Below are 18,860 nucleotides of genomic sequence, written 5' to 3' on the forward strand. Positions count from 1 at the left end.
AGTGTAGTATAGTGGAGTATAAGGTTGGAGAAGTAGTTATTTAATTTAATCTGGCTTTGTGTGATTAAAAGCAACACGATCATCGACCCGACGCAGTCCCCCATTGTTGTTGTTGTTGTGAGCGCCGTTGGGGAGAAAATCAGCGACGTAAACGGTGACGTCATAACGCAGCCGTGGCTGTACCAGTCGGGCTCTAGGCGGTGTGAACAAAACGGGGCTGAAAAGAAAAAAGTCCGGTCAGGTAGAGACTGGTCTCAAGTCAGCACCGATGCAGACTCGCTGGTTGAGGGCTTGATAGCCCACTCCCCGAGATGGGTCTGGCTGCAGACCGTAGCAAGGGGGCGGATCGTATAGGGGCGTTTCCTAACAAATAGAATAATGACACTCAGCAGAAATACATACTGTAGGTGGCAGTAATGCAATTTAAGGGATTCCAGCTGCTTTTATAAATCCTCGCAGAAGAAGTCATTCGTTCTTTCACGATGGCCGAACAACAAGTTGAAACAGCGGTAATAGTATTTTCCAGAGATGCATGTTTATATTTATTGTAATGTCATTTTTCTTAACACACAATTGTCTCGTTATCAAAGTACAACATCGACTGTCCAACCTCGTTAAGCGTTAATAAAGTAAATAATAGTTGTGTGTGGTAAAAATGTTTGTGGTATTAAATGCTAACTTAGCATGATGCTATAAACACGTTGGCCTATAGTCCCGTTTGCAACCAGGCCTATTCTACTGTTGTAATAACGTTAAGCTTAGATAGGTCAATAGATTATCAGGCTCGGTAACAATACTGATTTGTGTTACCAAAGATGATCATCTAATTGACCTAAGGTTAACGTATATGCTGTGATGCTAACCAGCACTTAGCATGATGCTAGTGTACTGTTGTGTACTGTTGTATTATCTTGGAAATATAAGTAGGCCTGCCCTACATACTGTAACTTAATCAAATAATATGGTATGGATCCGGATAGACAACATGGCTAGCTTGGTTGGTTGAATTGAGTAATAAGATGTGCGGTACTGATTAAGGTTGTAACTGTAACAGTTTGTAACTACTAGTTGTAATGAACCAGACGAGAGACGGACGCATCCTTTCAGTAAATGTCGGCTGCTAATCAATATGTAAAAATAACACTTCGGATGTGTCTTCTATAATTATGTAACATTAGTTATGGCATCATCAGAAAAGATGAGCTGGCAGGATTCTGCAGCATTGACTGTTTCTATGATGCTGGAGGCACCTTCCATGAATAAAATGTTTGTTTAATAAAGACTTTCCTCTTTGTATGTACTGTATATATTTTAATTTTTTTAATTAATCTTACCACCAGACACAACATGAACAAATGAATGATACACATCAGGACAGTAACTTAAACTTCAGTATTTTAGGTGTACAGAAACCTCTACTCATGTTGTTAAATGATATACAGCAATATCTTCCATAAAACGTAGTTGATTGATTTGAATAATAATTACTACCACTGCACAAACAGTGAAAAATGATATGCCTACAATTTATGAATGTGTCTTCTCTGTGGGTTGTATACTCTTCATTCTTTATGCAAATTAATTATAATTATTATTTTTCAAAGTTCGTTTATGATTCATTCAAAGCATTAAAATAAATGAGAGACAGAGAGCGTCCTATACCTTTAAGAAATTCGTGGGGGCGTTTTATAACCCTTTAGGATCCGCCCCTATACGATCCGCCTCCTTGCTGCGGTCTGCAGCCAGACTCTATTGCACTCCCCCTCCACACCGCTCCACACTCGTTGGTTTGGAACAGCACTTAATGTGGCGGACCCTCCGTGCGAACGCACAAACGGAGGGGTAGGGGGTCGATTGGAATTGGGCCAGAGTGTCAGTGTGCTGCAGAGCTCACTAGGTGTCAGTGTGCTGCAGAGCTCACTAGGTGTCAGTGTGCTGCAGAGCTCACTAGGTGTCAGTGTGCTGCAGAGCTCACTAGGTGTCAGTGTGCTGCAGCTTACTGACCCAGCCGCTCTGACACAAAGAGAGAGGAGCTCTTTGTTTCACACACATTCTGCTCCTCACTCTGAACTGATTACAAATGTATGAGCATTTTCTCATTATCTTATTTAAAGTGTAGATAAATGAATAGTCTGTGTTTGCACCATGTAACATCTCAATGTGATTCATCAGAACAGTCTGACAGCAGAAGTGTGTGTGTGTGTCTAGGTGCAGCCTGTCCTGTACTATATAGACATCTATATATAGCTCTGGGACTCTCAGCAGACACATAACAAGGTTGGAATGACAAAATGAGCCTTCGATGGTCGTAAATCCCCTCAACAATCTCTCTCTTTCTCTCTGCTGTACAATGGAATACACTTCCATTCTTTTGAACTATTTAATAGAGTGATGAAGGAATGAGTCCTAAAACCCAGAAATGAGTTTGCCTTTACAACTTCCTATTCCATTGTCTCTAAGTCAACGCTTTTTTAATATCTTTTTGGTTGGAACACCAAACTTAGGCCTGTGGTTAACACAAGCTGAAGAGACTTGCACATTTTGTTCTACGACATAAAATATGTCAGTAAATACTCCACTAGTGAATGTCTGAAGCTTTTTTCTGGGTCATAACATTTGTTTCTAACAATTGACTAAATGAGACTATTAAACATCCTCACTCTGAACATTAGCCACCTTTAGCTTAGCGGTGGTGACATGAAGTCATGAGGTGATGTAATTTGTTTATAACCTAAGCTTCTTACTTATGTCGATGCATTGACACAACATTATAAAGTGTTGTTAATATGTGGAGATTATCCTGCTGAAAAGAACTATGTATCACAAACCTGCATTTGCCAAAGATCTCATTTTCTCCAATATTCAGAAATGTAATTGAAAAATCGCATTTAATTTAGTAATGGAACCCTTGAGTTGCTAACTTTCATTAACTCTGTCTTTACTTCCCAGATATACACCAAGACCCCAGGAAGAGCACCAATCTGTTTGGTTTCCAGTGCTTTGAACAGAGGTGTGTCTTTTGAATTTAAATGATTTAAGATGTGTCGAAAGAAGTTGTCTCTGGTTGAGGATAACATAATAAGATCATCTGCATGGAGCAGGTATTCAGTCTCTGCTCAGCAAGTTCATTTAAATACAGGCTGAATTAGGAATCTGTCATTTGTATTTAAATTGTAGTTTTCCTATCTAATTACTCAGGTAGATGTTAAAGGATCAGTAAAATATTTTATTAGAAATATTGAAGAATAACACCCTAAATAGTTAAATTATGAGGAAAAAAAACAATTGGCCTAATTGGAGAGGGCAGATCTGGGGTCAGGAGTAACAGATGGTGGAAAGGGGCACCTTCCACCTGCCTACAGGGCACCCTTGGTGTGTGTGTGTGTGTGTGTGTGTGTGTGTGTGTGTGTGTGTGTGTGTGTGTGTGTGTGTGTGTGTGTGTGTGTGTGTGTGTGTGTGTGTGTGTGTGTGTGTGTGTGTGTGTGTGTGTGTGTGTGTGTGTGTGTGTGTGTGTGTGTGTGTGTGTGTGTGTGTGTGTGTGTGCTCCAAGATAAGTAGGTCAGGGGCAAAAAAGTGGGACAGACCCCACACACATGGAGACGCAGGAGTAATATATGGTGTGGGTACACACACATATACATACACACACATACACACACACACACGTCTACAAAATATCCTCTACTGCACATTTTTCCGCAAATATTCGGGTCACATTTCTAATGGTACAGTTGTGTGCCTAGTTTCCTGATTGATAGTGTCATCATTGGTAATTTCCTATGTCCATGCTCTTAGTGGCAGTATACTAGGCACATTGAGCTAAACCCAATCCATTCTAATACAACATTCTTGCAATACATCCTCACCTCATAAATGTTGGAAAGTTCATAGTTTTAAAAATTGTTTGGGTTTAAAAAGGTGTTAAGGTTTCAGCCTGTACGATCAACTAGAGACCATCTTGCAATAGGACACGTTGTGAAATCCATCAATAGTTGGATTCCATCACATGATGACCAAAAGTTCAAACATAGTGAAGATATGTAGGTCTTTATGCCTGGTTGTATTTGGTGCATAGTAATCTAACTCCTTGACGTTCTAATACAAGGAGGCTGACAGAAGCCAACCTGCTTCTTGAGCAACCGTCACACCATGAACACCAACAGTGGATAGGGTTTGTTGAAGACATCAGAACATTAGAAAAGGCTTGTACACATAAATGTAGTTAATCTGTCTGTCTGATCCCTGTAGGATGTATCCAAACGGCTCACCTCCAGTGTGTTCAGAATAGATCGTTTTCACTGACTCACCCAGAGCCCAGGCCACAACCACTCACGTCTATAGTTAGAACCCTGTGGTGTATGTATGTGTGAGTGTCTTATCATATAATGCATGTTCCAAGAAATCACTATGGCAACTTTTGACTCAAAGGAGTATGTGTTGGAAGTGTTTGTGTAATTTCTCCTGAGAGAAAAATGTCTAAGAATAGTCCCAGCTGTAAATCACACGGAGAATATGCTTGAAACTACTAGCACAGGAGTATGCACTGCTAAAATGGGGCTTCATGAGAGGAAGTTATTGCATAGAGGTGTTTGACACTTAAAGGTGGGGTATGTAATTTTGGAGAAACCAGCTCGAGTGCGCTAGAATTTGAAATACTGCCACTTCCTTCCAGAGCCCCTCCTCCAACACACACGAACGCGCACATGACCAATGAGGGCACGAGATAAGTTTGTGCACAGATGGAAGGCTGACAGGAAGGTAGGCCATCCAGTTACTTTAGCCGGGCCGGCTCAGATGATTGGTCGTGCTTTTTACAGCGCCACTGCTTCCACAGATGACTTTTTTTAATGGATTTGTTGTCAAAGCACTTCAGATATTCATTGCTATCGGGATGTTAAGAGCATTCCATGGAATATAACAGAAAGTGTATCTCGAGCCGGTTTCTCAAACTTACCTACCCCACCTTTAAGTAACATAATATAATATTGATTTGGAAACCTTGCCATTATAGTACAGGTGCAAGCTTTTGACAACATCAGTAAAAAAAAAATCTCAGAATATGTTAGAAATGTCATCACCTGTCATTTTGTATGTTATCTGTTTAACATAAAAACAGTTTAACAGAGGAAGTGAACAGGGTGTTGAAGTATATTTCCATAGTGGCCAATCGGTGGCACTACAACTTCAAGTCAGTCTGTGACATCATTGGGCCCAAAAATACTTTCACCCATTGACTTACATCGGGAAAGAGAAGTCTTTAAAACTGTTTTTTTATCAACTAAGCTAAATCAACTACCTAGTCTAAAAACTTGAATAGTCCTTGTTGAAATCACTGGGCCTCATGATGATCTGGGTATTTTTTAACTCAAGGGCCTTTGTGGCTTCATGCCACTGAGCCTGAATCCAGTTATCTTTAAAATCCATGTTCCCATCATAACTTTAAGTGAACACCATATATTGTTACCTTAAAGTGTTAAACTGTGAGTATAACTGAGGCGTTTTTTTGGAAATGTAGGTATTTACATTTTGGGAGAACTGCATCTGATAAACTCATATCCACTATAGCAGTTTCTTTTTAAAGCTAATATAAGCTACATTTAACCTGTTAAGCCCTGAGCCTGTTTTCAGGTCTCAGGCTCGAAAATGACATTCCCAGAACAAATGACCATAACTCCACTTCTAAAAGGATACATTAATAATCTTTTTTCTCAAAGCAATGATGAACCTGTGAGTTGGATGTAGAAGAGTCAGAATCAATATAGATGTTTTGATTTTAAAGTAAATTCAGATTGAACATGGTAAAAAACTGTAAATTATATAGTTTCCGTCCAAATAAACCCACATTACTTATAGTGAAAACCACCTTTGAATGATGGGATGGTAGACTAAAAGCTTTAGGAATCCAAACTATAACATATAAGTACCCTGTATCAAGATTGATGCAAAACAAGTGACGTTTGACCTTTTTAGAGAGGTTTAGCAACATTTTCGATTTTGGTGATTGACACCTCTTTTTAACCGTTAGAGCCAATAGAATCGAGGCGAAGTTCCTAAATCCACCTACACGTTACCATTGAGGAGTGAGAGTGATGCACACGCAGTTTGCCCAAACCGAAAGCTGTGTTACGCTCTGAAAACTGAAAACTAGGCTTATTGATCATAAATATGATGATGGATTATCAGTAATCATTTCAAAGTGACACAGACACATTGGATTAACCTTCAGCAGCGTCTTTATGTGTTTAATGCCATTGAACACAACTTTTGATCAGAAAACAGCAAAGGTAAGACCTATTTGCCGCTTTGGCTCCGTAAAGTGGAGTTGTGTGTTGTCTTTGCTGGCTTTCGCTGCCGCAAGTTTTGGTCGCTCAGTGATGATACGTATACCATTGGAACCTGTGGAATCGCAGCTTTCATATGGTATCTTGTTTGTGCAGATCCGATGAAGTATACAATATTTCTACCGTGAGTTATGTGCTAAGTGCGTTAGCATTCTTTAATTTAGTGCTAATTCAGAGGCTCGGCATTAGACTTGTGTTTTGTTTCGGTAAAAATGGTTCACATCGTCAGGTAGCTGAGTTTCTTCCCGTTAAGTTGGTATGACACATTCATAGTTTGTTAAATGTTAAGAAGCCCTCAGACGCTGTTTCTTGCAAGATGTTGTTAACAGGTTAAAGAACTGCTGAATAACTGATGCTAGTGGAGCCTCGCAGCGGCGAAAACTGTGGCGCGCTTACACTGTAGGTGCGCCGCGTTAGGGTGGGGGGGGTTTGAGGGTGCTAGTGGAGCCTTGCAGATGGGGGTGCTGCAGCCCCCTCAACATCCCCCCCTTCACGCGTCCATTCGTTCCTCGTAACAGCGAGCCCTGCAGCGTCCCGCCAACACGGCACCCAGACCCCACGCAGCATTCTCATCTGTTTGTCATTACTGGTGTCATTTCCTGGTTGCTAACAAACGCCATTGTAACACATAATCACTGATGTTCCGCTGTAACGGTGGTGGACTCATCAGAACAGAGTGGGCGAGCTGACCAATCAGAGCACACTGGGCTCACGGGGAGGGGGGGGAAGGAGCTCCAACAAGCCGTGTAGGACAGAGAGTGAATACACATAGTATACAGAGATGCTGTATGAGAAACCAATGTGAGTTTGGAACATTGAACAATATAAATCTATTCTAGTAGACCTCAACAATGGAATTATGATCAGTAGAAATGGCCATGACATGAGACCTTTAACACTAACAAAAGTAGAATCTTGGGTGATAAAGTAAAAAGGATATACGAACCTCAGGGGCGGAGACTCTGGAGACGCCACTCTCACTGTCTCCCTCTGAGAAAGAGCCTGACTCGTCGCTGGAGTTGTCACCACTGGCACCAAATCCCTGTTCACTTTTGATGTTGGTGCAACCCTGAGAGAAGAGCAGCTCTCCGCTGTGGGGGTTCCTCTGCGAGAGAGACAGTCCAGATGTGGAGCCTGAGTGTGGGGATGTGGAGAAGTCAAACTGGGGGAGGTTGAAAGGTGAGCTACCGCTGCCGGCGTCCTCTGGGTACGAGAAGGAGGACCGGGAGCTGGACGTTTGGGTGTGGGGCTCAGAGGGGAGGGGGGAGTGCGCTGATGTATTGATGGGAACAGGGCAGCTGGAGGGGAGGCGGGACCGACCAGAAGAAGGAGCTTCTACCTGCATCAGGGTCGAGACCTTTTCTCTGAAATGATCGTCCATGTAGGAATTGGCCAACATCTGTTGCTCTCCAGCTGCTGAAGAGAAAATGACGCTGGCTCTGTCCAGCTCCCCCTCGTGTTGTGAGGAGGAGGCTTTGGAGACTGGTCTATCCATGTTCTTGTCAATGCCATCTGCATTCTTAAGGTCCCCTCGACCCATATAATCCCTCTTATCCCTCTGCCTGTCCTTGACCAGATCCTTGTAGTGGTTGAGGGTCAGTCTATTGGTGAGCAGCTGCTGGATGGTGGTGCTGGGCACGCCGCTGAGATCTAAGCCGCCTCTCTGGAGGTAGGAGCGCAAACAGGAAGAAGGTGAGCCTCTGCCCGGGGAGTGCTCAGCTGCTACTGGATCCCCTTCCACCTCCAGCTCCATCTCCAGCACCTCCTCGGTACACAACTCTGGGTTGCTACCGCTCCTTTCATCCCCTTCTCCCTCAAACCCAAATGGTTCTTCTTTGATCCTGGAGGGGGTGAGAAGAGTTTGAGAAGCAGTGCTGTTGTCCCTGAGCTGTGAGCTCAAAGGACTTACTGAGGTATGGTTGGAGTAATCACTGCCATGATGGTCTTCTCCGTTGTGCTTGTTATCACTGATCTGGTACTGATAGTTCCTGTATTTAGGACATTGAGAAAGGTCAGTGGGAAGGGACGCAGTGCTTGCTACGTGATTGGTCTGCTGCGTGTTCTCTGAAGAGTCATCCGAGCATATCGCTTCAGAAAAAACTGCATCGTCCGCCGTGATGTCTTCATCGTATTCCACCTTGCCATTGCTGGCGTGTTGGCTGTCATTCTGTAGCTGGGCTTGAAGGAACCGAAAGCAGGAGTCCTCCAAATTGTGAACACCCAGGAAGTCAGCGCACAGGATAACCTCATGGATGTTTTCCCGACTTATAACCAGCTTGGCTGTGTAGGCAAACTGAAGCAGTGGAGCGAAACCTTTAGCAGTCACCTACAGAGGAGACAAGGGTGGAGATGTCAGTGCCTTAAATATACAATTTCAAGTGAGTCAATGTTAATTTATATCCAGCACAAGCATTGCGCAGTAGTGTAAACATCGTAACCAGTGCCAGTGCTAAAGTCCTGCTACGCTGTGCGTCCTGTGTAGACTTGGCCATCGCAGACTGAGATTTTAATTCAGGCCTCAAGTTTGACTCCTTCCCAGGCCGCAAATCACCAGACGGTTAATTTTACGGGCTAACCTTATTGGTTGATGGAACGGGTTTGTTTGATAGAATTAACGCATGCCTCTGGGAGGAAAGTTATCCAGATTACAGATACAAACTTTTGGGACTGACCAGTAAGTACTTAATCTGAATACTGAGTTTTGAAGGTATGTGTGAACCCTCAAAAACTCTAGTAATACCCCAATCATACTGTAGCACACATGTCCAATGCTAGACTCGCAGACAACTTAGCCTACACTTTTGAAAAAGAGAATGAGACACATTTTACATTTTCAAATATGACCTTGTATTCAAGCCTCAATAATTTCAAAGTATCTGAACTTCACATTCACATATTGTTAGGACATCAAGGGCTGGTCATAATGCTCAGGCCTAAATCTAGCTTGTATCTAACTTGAATTAATTTACATCTTACAATATGACAATATATACACACCTTTTTCAAAGAGTCATTACTAATGACCATTAACTTTCAATCTTGCAAGAGAAAAGTGAAATGCAACTACATGTGTACGGAATGAATATATATTATCCTGCATGATTATGTCAACAATGATAATCACCATTATATTGATCAATATTGAGATCATGTTTATTTATCATTTGTATTCCTTTGTATAAGTGACAACATATTTGTATTGCTCTCCTACATTTAAATAAATAGAGCACTGCTTTCACTACCATGTTATGTTTGGTTCAGCTAATACAAACATTGAACCTACATTTTGATTTTTAAAGTTAAACACTCCAATCTTGATATGGGATCATAATTAGGAGGCTAGATTCAGATGATAGACCATCTCATCTAACAAACATACAATTCCCTCCGGACAGAGAACAGCAGCATCCTCAATCCTGAAAAGAAATGATGTAGAGAAGTGAGCGGACAGCAGACAGGACGTGGTAAATAAAGCCATGCTGAGAGACATACGGGGGGGGAAGTTGTAGTGGAACAGGCCTGTGTGAGTAATCACTGTAAGGTGGAGTCACACAGACAAATTAATCAATATGACAGATCTGGGGCACAGGGAACTGTTCCCTGATCAGCCGCGGTGCTGAATGGAAACAGCAGCAAAGTAACCACAACCACATTATATTCATGCCTCAGAGTTTTCGTTAGAATTTTTTTGTTGCCGAGAAAAGTGCCGGTCAAAGGTCTTCTTTGTTATTTATTGAGCTTTAAAACAAATTCATAACGACTCTATATTAAACAAACTAATTATAGTAGATTAACTACATTATTCAAAAGTGTAACTTTGGATAATAACACGGGAATAATAAATAATAACTAGAAAATGCATTTCCTGCAGAAAATGCGTGCGAATGCTGTAACTGTGAACATTTGTGGCTGAATTTAGCTGAAAATGCAGAAAAAGCTGAATATGTTATTAGCTGAATGGTCTCTGTAGCTGCTTTTAGCTACAAAAACCAAGTAAGTGCGTTGCTGAACTTAGCGGAGAAATGCAGAAAAGTGAAATGATTTGAATCAAAATTGTTACAGCTCAAATGCATTGCAATGACTTTGTTGACCTAAGTATGTGATGTGGAAGGAGTAGCATTTGGCGCACGGTGTAGTTAAAAGAGGATTTGAAGGTTCCTCCCATTGAGTTCCATGTTAAAAAAAGAGTTTAAAAAGCTGAATATTTCAAAAAGTATAACATATTTTGAAGAAGTTGAAAGTTTCCCATCATGTGCTGAAAAGGCTGAATAGTCTGATATTTGAATGGTTTCTGTAGCTGAAAGTATGCTGAAGTTATTCGACAGCAAAGTATTGGTTGAAATAAGAAGAATAAAGATTTGAAGAACTATAGTGGAATGCTGTAAACAGCATTCACACTAATAATAATCTTTCCCTCCCTCTATACTGTGGTAGAAACCAACTACAACAAAATGAACATAGTTTACCATGATTTAGTTTCAGAATTATGCTGAAGTAACAACATACTGATAACAGTTAGTAAAAACCATGAATTAATGCTTTGACAAGTGTGCAGACAAGACGGCAGGCGAAAAACCTAAAATCCGTGTTTTCTGAATGGAGATCGGATCGATCAGGCTAAGCTAACGTTGTATCTGCTCCGTCCACACTCACAACAACATGATACAGACACAGATACAACAGCGACTGTATTTGCCATGTTCCAGAGGTAGATAAACTAGCTAAGTGTGTTAGGTCTAACTTGAAGTGTGTGTTTCGCTCCGCCCACCGGTCCGTCAAAGCAGGCGGAGCTGCGATCATACAGAGCTGCTGTCTCCATCGACAGCAGCAGCTGATCTGCTCTCTGATCTCTCTCTCACGTCCGATTATACTTCACTCACATTTATGTCCATATCGATCAGATCTAGCTAGTTCTAGCTAATGATATGACTGCCTGAGTATGAAAGGACACCTATAAGCGTTGCTTGGCAACAGGGGTTTGTCGGCAAAAATATACTGCAGCATTATGCAGCATTAAGCATTTGTTTACAAGAGGGGTCAAAATGTCCCCCTCAGGAGGATAAATCTCTTTCTCCACATTAAATGTCAGACATTAGAAAGGAAGTGACTGTGCATGTAGCGTATTGACTCTTCTTGTCTGTCACATAAGTGATGCGGTATTGCGCTAAGGGGAAATTATTTTTGACCGGAGAGATTTAGATTTGCCGGTCTTCAGCACATTTGACCGGTTATAGTCCGGTAATTACCGGCATACGGAAACTCTGTCATGCCTTACATATGAGGCATTTGAGGAGAGAACTATAGAAAATGTGCACCCCCTCAGCCTTCACTGTGACACCAGGCTTGTAAGACTATTCTGAACACATACCTTACCTTATGGAAATAGAAATGGAGAGTTGGACATTTTAATTGTCACTCATGGACAAAGCGCACAGTAAAGTTTGACTCTAGATTTCTAGAAAATACTGAAACTCTTAAGTGTCTTAAATTGTATTTATGTTAGCTGATTCTAGTCAAATCCATTCTTGTTCTACTGTTTTAAGTGGGGAATTTGATACCACTGACCATAATATCCTCTAGGACCCTGCAGAGACATGGGTGGGTATCAGTGGCAATGCTCTACAATGATTCTCTCCCTACTTAAAAGACTAGCGTTTTTGCATTGATGACGCCAGATCAGCTCCAAAGATGTTAGCTGTGGGGTGCCCCAAGGATCTGTACTGGGTCCAGTTCTCTTTTCCATTGTATTACAACTTTGATTATTTTACCTTCTGTGTTATATAATGCAGTAAGTTGCTGGTTTAGTGTCTTGCCTTGTGCCCAGGAAGGAAAAAGGCACCTCTCTATTTGGCACTTATTCCCAAGCCAAGTCCCTACAGAATGTCCAATGCTGCCCAGGGAACATATTCAACTGTTGTTCCTTGGAGATGTGCTGATAGGGCAAAGAGGAAAAGGTGTATTATGAGTACCCTAAAGACAGCCCACATCTAATGACCCTGTGTTACAAAATGTTATTTTCAAAGTTTGAGTTTCCCATTACCATTTCTCTTCAAAATGACCTCAGACTCATCCCCGTGGAACTGCCTGTGTGTTCTGTGTTGTCTTTGTGGCCCTTTACCTTGTCTGGTAGGTTAATGATGGGCTCCACCTCTCCTGTCCCATTGTGCCCCAGCAGCGCCTGCAGGAAGTAGCGGCTGCTGGCGGCGAGCACGGCCCTGTGAGCGCGGACCTCCCGGCCCTCCACCAGCACCGTGACATCACACAGGATGCCCTGCCGCCGCTGCTCCTCCAGGCTCAACAGCACGTTGGCACAGTGGACCTTGGATTCATACACGTACAGGGGCGCTGCCGCCTCTCCATCCCGCTCCTCGTCTGCCGACATCACTCCCTCTAGCACCCTGCACAAACAGAATAGAGGGTAAGAAGCTGTGGGAACAAAGTATTAGGTCTGCATAACATGTGGGAAATAAGCAATAAGCAATAACCTTGTTAAATATCCCAATAACAATTCAATTAAATGGTATTTAAAAACAAGTATTTAAAGTGTCAAGTTCTGCCTTTTTCTTCTTTTATTATACCTTTATGAATACTACAAAATATTTGTTCAAATAAAAACAATTATGGAAATGTTATTTAATATTTAAATAATTAACACAAATGAAAATATTAAAATAAAATAATGATTTTGAAGTGCAGTTTTGTGGAGTCGTATATACGTTTTGTGAAGTCGGAAATAAGCCCAGTATGTTTTCTGCCTCTTCCTGGACTGTATATTATTAATAATTAATAAAAATGTAATCCACAAATAAACAATTCAATTAAAAAAAGACAGTCATAATTATTTTGTATTATTAACAAATAATAGATGCATAATTAATTATCATAACTGCATTAATTGTCATTAATAATGTAATGTGGTCCACCTACAGTATTAGTGTGTTGGAAATGCATAGTCAATTCTCTTTAAATGTACCAATATTATGGTAACCTGAACACCTCACATATATTTCAACAGCAGAAAGACACAAGAGGGCATTTTGCAGGGTTATTGTTGTGAATTGTGATAAACTGTAAGATATGTGTATAAGGTTATCTGACTACACAAACATATATGTACAGATGGATATTAAAAAGCATATATAGATAGAAAGGAGCTTCTCATATGGTTGCAGGCAGGTCTGTCCATTGTGATTAATTTCACTGCCTTAGTACATAAGCCCCAACACAGACAGCTGAGCGTGCAGTCTGTCTGTCTCACAGCCCTGAGCCGTGTGTGTGTGTGTGTGTGTGTGTGTGTGTGTGTGTGTGTGTGTGTGTGTGTGTGTGTGTGTGTTTATGTGCGTGTCAGCAGCCAGAGAGTACGCTGCTTTCTGCTGACTCATGGCTTCTGAATAGGCAGAGCTTGCTGAAGCAGTGTTCTGGCTCTCCTCCCTGTGGCCCACGGGCCAATCATCTGAAAACAGTAGATCTCCCACCCCTCCCCCCCTTCAGGAGCGCTGCAGGCTCTCTCTGGCTTTTCATGATGCCTGCACACTGCACAGTGTTCTCTAACACTATTTACCCACCGCACATTCATTTAGCTGCCTGCTGAAAGTAACAACTAAAGAAAGGAGGAAAAGGCACACTGTCGGCTATAGAAACTTCACTATTACTATTTCTATTCTGCTATTAACCCTATTAACCGTTTTTGGTACCAGGTATTTCATTTCCTGCTGCAGTAGAGGGGACAGAAATATACGTATAGAAACTATTAGTCAATTCAGTCTTTAGGGCCAGAGCGAATAGAACTCTGTTACTCTCATTATTCACAGTACTTTTCTAGAATTTTAAAGAGGCCCTACTATGCCTTGTTGGGGGTTTTCCCTTTCCCTTTCCCGTAGTGAGTTAGGTTTGTGTGCATGTAAATGCTCTGCAACGGCTAACATCCCTGTGTTCCTTTCAGAGGGAGTTCCTCTACCCCACCCTGCCTGAAATGCCTCCATTGGACTCCTTTGTTTACTTCCGTAAAATAGATACTACATAACATTTGCACTTCTATTGGCTAGCGCTCCAAGACATTGTACGTGACTGGGCTCTGGTTTCAGACAGAGGGTGAAAAGAGGTGCTGCAGCACAGGCAGTATGATACAAATAAAGAGCTTTTTGAACATTAAAGCACGGAGACATGTCACAGTAGAGAAACTAAATACTGATATGACCCTGAAAATGAGCAGAGTAGAGCCCCTTTAAAAAGCAGCTCCCGATCGGCCCAAAAATACAGATTTTGGCACAAATACGGTTGCAAGTTTGCTTCCTGCCGCACTGCCGAGGTGTCCTTGAGCAAGGCACCAAACCCCAACTTCTCCCTGGCTCCATAACACTAGCCGCTTTCACTCTGCCACCTCTTCATGATTGCATGTCTATAGTTCCTGTTTTTGCATGTGAGTGTATTTCGGGCCTATGTGTGTAATTGTAAAATAACAACAGAGTAAAGACTGAATTTGGGGATTCATAACGGTGATCTGAATCTTAAAACCAGGTCGGCTAAGTTGTCCCTAAATGATTGACCATTACTATTTTGCACACCGATATGCCCTTAACGTCTCAGGCTAACACTAATTACATAATCTCCAGCAACTACAGCTAGCAGAGTTAAGTATGAGCCAAGGTCAGTGGCTCTGTATTAGCATAGTTGTACTTGTAGGTCATAACAGTATTTAGTAAATCCACAGATACTTTCACAGATTTAGATTGTTTGTTTGTTGTTTGTTTGTTGTCATAGACTTTGTGTATTAATCTAGTTAGTTAATTCTGAATTCAAGTAATGTGTTGTTCAAGGTTCAAGGTTCTTTATTTGTCATACGAACATAGCTACGGTGTAGTTTTGCCGATTAAAATCTTGTGTCACAGGCTTCTCCAACAGTGCAACATAAAACACAGATAAACAGAAACATATAGTGCAAGTAAATAATAAATAGTAATACAAAAAGAAAAATAGTTTTAAAAAAGTGAAATAGAGCAATAAGAGTCTATATGCAAGTAATTGAAATAGGATATATAGGTAAATAGATACATAATTTTTAAATAATTTTTAAGTAGCAGCCAGATGAATATTAGGGATGTTGTTTCAACAGTTCAGGTGTTTACCAGTCTTATTGCCTATCGGAGGAAACTGTCCCTGAGTCTGATGGTTTTAGTCCGGATGCTGCGGTAACGCCTGCCAGACGGCAGCAGACAGAACAGTGTGTGGCTGGGGTGATGGGGTCTTTTATAATCCTGAGGGCTTTCTTCCTGAGCCGCTGGGAATAAAGGTCCTCCATGGATGGCAGCTCCGTCCTGGTGATGTTCTGTGCAGTTTTCACCACCCTCTGTAAAGCCTTACGATTGAGGGCGGTGCAGCTGCCGTACCAGGCCGTGATGCAGCCAGTCAGGATGCTCTCTATGGAGCACCTGTAGAAGGTCAGGATCCTCTCTATGGTGCACCTGTAGAAGGTCAGGATCCTCTCTATGGTGCACCTGTAGAAGGTCAGGATCCTCTCTATGGTGCACCTGTAGAAGGTCAGGATGCTCTCTATGGTGCACCTGTAGAAGGTCAGGATCCTCTCTATGGTGCACCTGTAGAAGGTCAGGATGCTCTCTATGGTGCACCTGTAGAAGGTCAGGATCCTCTCTATGGTGCACCTGTAGAAGGTCAGGATCCTCTCTATGGTGCACCTGTAGAAGGTCAGGATCCTCTCTATGGTGCACCTGTAGAAGGTCAGGATCCTCTCTATGGTACACCTGTAGAAGTTCAGGATCCTCTCTATGGTGCACCTGTAGAAGGTCAGGATCCTCTCTATGGTGCACCTGTAGAAGGTCAGGATCCTCTCTATGGTGCACCTGTAGAAGGTCAGGATCCTCTCTATGGTACACCTGTAGAAGGTCAGGATCCTCTCTATGGTGCACCTGTAGAAGGTCAGGATCCTCTCTATGGTGCACCTGTAGAAGTTGAAGAGTATCCTGGAGTCCATGTTGAACCTCCTCATGTGGACACCGAGGAACCTGAAGCTGTTAACTCTCCACCGTAGTCCCATTGATGGCGATGGGGGCGCGACCCTCTCTCTGCTGCTTCCTGTAATCCACAATCAGCTCCTTGGTTTTGCCGACGTTGAGATAGAGGTTGTTATCCTGGCACCAAGATGTCAGGTTTCCGACCTCCTCTCTGTACGCCGTCTCGTCGCCGTCGGTGATCTGGCCGATGACGGTCGTGTCGTCAGCAAACTTCACAATGGTGTTGGAGCTGTGTGTGGCCACGCAGTCGTGAGTGAACAGGGAGTAGAGGAGAGGGCTGAGCACGCAGCCTTGAGGGGCTCCGGTGTTGAGGATCAGGGTGGAGGATGTGATGTTTCCCACCCGCACTGCCTGGGGTCTGCCCGTCAGGAAGTTCAGGATCCAGTCACAGAGGGCGCTGTTGAGCCCGAGGTCTCTGAGCTTGATGGCCAGCTTGGAGAGCACACTGGTATTGAATGTTGAACTGTAATCAATGAACAGCATTCTCACATAAGTGTTCCTCTGGTCCAGGTGTGAGAGGGCAGTGTGGATGGTGAGGGCTATGGCGTCGTCTGTGGACCTGTTTGCTCTGTAGGCAGACTGCAGGGGGTCCAGAGAGTCAGGGAGGGAGGAGGTGATGAAGGTTTTGACTAACCGCTCAAAGCACTTCATAATGATGGAGGTGAGTGCTACTGGGCGGTAGTCATTGAGGCTGGTGATTTTGGTCTTTTTGGGGACAGGAACGATGGTGGAGTGTTTGAAGCATGTGGGGACTACAGACTGCAGCAGGGACCTGTTGAAGATGTCTGTGAACACCTCTGCCAGCTGAACTGCACACACCCTGAGAACACGGCCAGGGATGCCATCAGGTCTAGGAGCCTGTGGGTTAACCCTTTTAAAGGATTTACACATCTGCCCTGTTGAAGACAAAAGGGCAGGGCTCTTGATCCTTCTGTGCCTCCACAGCCTGGCTGCTCTCAAATCGTTGTGTTTGTGTTATGACAATGAACAAGTAGTAACCTGCATTAGCCCAGCATTGTTGTTTTGGTAAAAATGCTGTACTCAACCCCCCCCCCCTTCAGCTCCTGTTCTGTGTGTTATTGTTTGTCAGTGGGTGCATTGAGCGGCTGTTGTCAACATAATAACATCTTCTGTTTAAAACAAATATAATAGTTGGTCAAATATTATCCTTCCCTATCCTGAGCTTTATCACCTCCTATGCTTTTGACTATAATAACAAGATGTATTGTTTTAAAATCACTGAGGTTTGCAAGAAGTTCCTTCAAGTCTATAAAGGATACCCAGTTTGTTGCATTACAGTTGAAGTAACAGCCTGTGAGCGTGAGTAATTGAGATGTGAAAGCCAGAGGAGGCTCTGCAGTCAGTATTGACTACACCAGTACAAAATACAGAAATAATTTGAAGAAATTGCGTAAACATTTCCCCATTTCACACTTTGAATTAGCACAGTGTTCAGTTATGCTTCTACGTGTTTTGCTCGCCCCCAACCACGCTGGGTAAATTGTTCAGAGACAGATGAGGGGCTTTGGTAAACCACACATTGCCTGTGGTTTCATCATGTAGTCTGAGCTGTAACGTGTGAGGAGAGCCGAGGAGCTTCAGCTGACGGCAGCTCACTCATATCCATTATCCCCTCAATTCAATTCAATTCAAAACCTTTATTTATCCAGGTAAAATCCCATTGAGATCAATGATCTCTTTTTCAAGGGAGACCTGCAAGTGTAAAATTACAACTGGAGAGGAGGAACATTGCTAACTTTTACTCTGTGTTGCTAGACTGCTGAAAACGATGGGTTACATATTGTAACCCTAGTTATATAAGCACAGGCAGAGCCCTCTACTGGACTCTATGGGTACTGCCCTCGACCTCACTATGCGAGCGTTCACCTTCTGAGAAATCTATAAACGTAGCTGAGCTGCAGCCTCTCTTCCTCCAGGTGGCGGAAGCGCTGGGTGACCGGCGTGATCGACCCAAAGAGCCCCTCCGTGGATATGGGGGCCCCAACGAGATCCTCGCGGTCCTTCCTGGACAGCGCAGTGAGTCCCAGCCACACTGCCATTGTGGCCAGGGCAGAGTCCTGCACGGGTCTGATTTTCAAGACCCGCTCCCGCCAGTGGCATTTTCTCCCGGAGGCCAAGGGAAGCCAGGCTTCCCCTGTTTTTTCGGATTGTAGTTATAATTTAAATAAATAAATAAAAACACTTTGTTTTGTTTTGATTTGTTTCCCTTTGTTGTGTGTTGCTGCCGGCCCGTCTCTCCCCCATTCTCATTGAGTATTTTACAAAGAGTGAAACAAACAGCGCCCCTCTAGATGTTATGGTGAAACAGTAGATTGCACCCCATGTTGCGAGAGGAGGCCAGCCGAATCTGGCTTCCCTTGGTGAAAAAAAATGGAGGGATTGACCAAACAGATGAGGCTCAAGTGATGCCCCTGCCAACCTGTGATTGGTTAGGGCCATGCCAAGGGAAGCCAGAGGCGGCTGGCTTCCC

The 18,860-nt window shown here is 43.0% G+C and overlaps 1 protein-coding gene and 1 long non-coding RNA gene across 4 annotated transcripts in view; one reads left to right on the top strand and one right to left on the bottom strand.

The window, feature by feature from the left end:
* Positions 1-18,860, bottom strand: part of LOC117536273 (transcription regulator protein BACH2-like) — a 66,320-nt gene that overhangs the window by 10,595 nt on the left and 36,865 nt on the right. The window contains exons 2-3 of the mRNA XM_034201070.1: positions 12,460-12,739; positions 7,288-8,667 (exon numbers count right to left, since the gene is read on the bottom strand). Of these exons, the coding sequence (XP_034056961.1) occupies positions 7,288-8,667; positions 12,460-12,723 (1,644 nt within the window). The 5' untranslated portion in view covers positions 12,724-12,739. The remainder of the gene's footprint in view (positions 1-7,287; positions 8,668-12,459; positions 12,740-18,860) is intronic.
* On the top strand, positions 396-18,533 carry LOC117536274. 3 transcript variants are annotated; one of them, XR_004567532.1, is made up of 4 exons: positions 396-509; positions 2,950-3,010; positions 12,472-12,759; positions 18,307-18,533. It is a non-coding gene; the product is annotated as an uncharacterized LOC117536274 (long non-coding RNA). The 3 variants fall into 3 exon arrangements; XR_004567534.1 differs by lacking the exon at positions 18,307-18,533 and adding an exon at positions 14,284-15,566; XR_004567533.1 differs by lacking the exon at positions 18,307-18,533 and having other exon boundaries at positions 12,472-12,878.

Source organism: Gymnodraco acuticeps, unplaced genomic scaffold (genome assembly GCF_902827175.1).
Source record: "Gymnodraco acuticeps unplaced genomic scaffold, fGymAcu1.1, whole genome shotgun sequence".
In the NCBI taxonomy this organism is placed as follows: Eukaryota; Metazoa; Chordata; class Actinopteri; order Perciformes; family Bathydraconidae; genus Gymnodraco; species Gymnodraco acuticeps.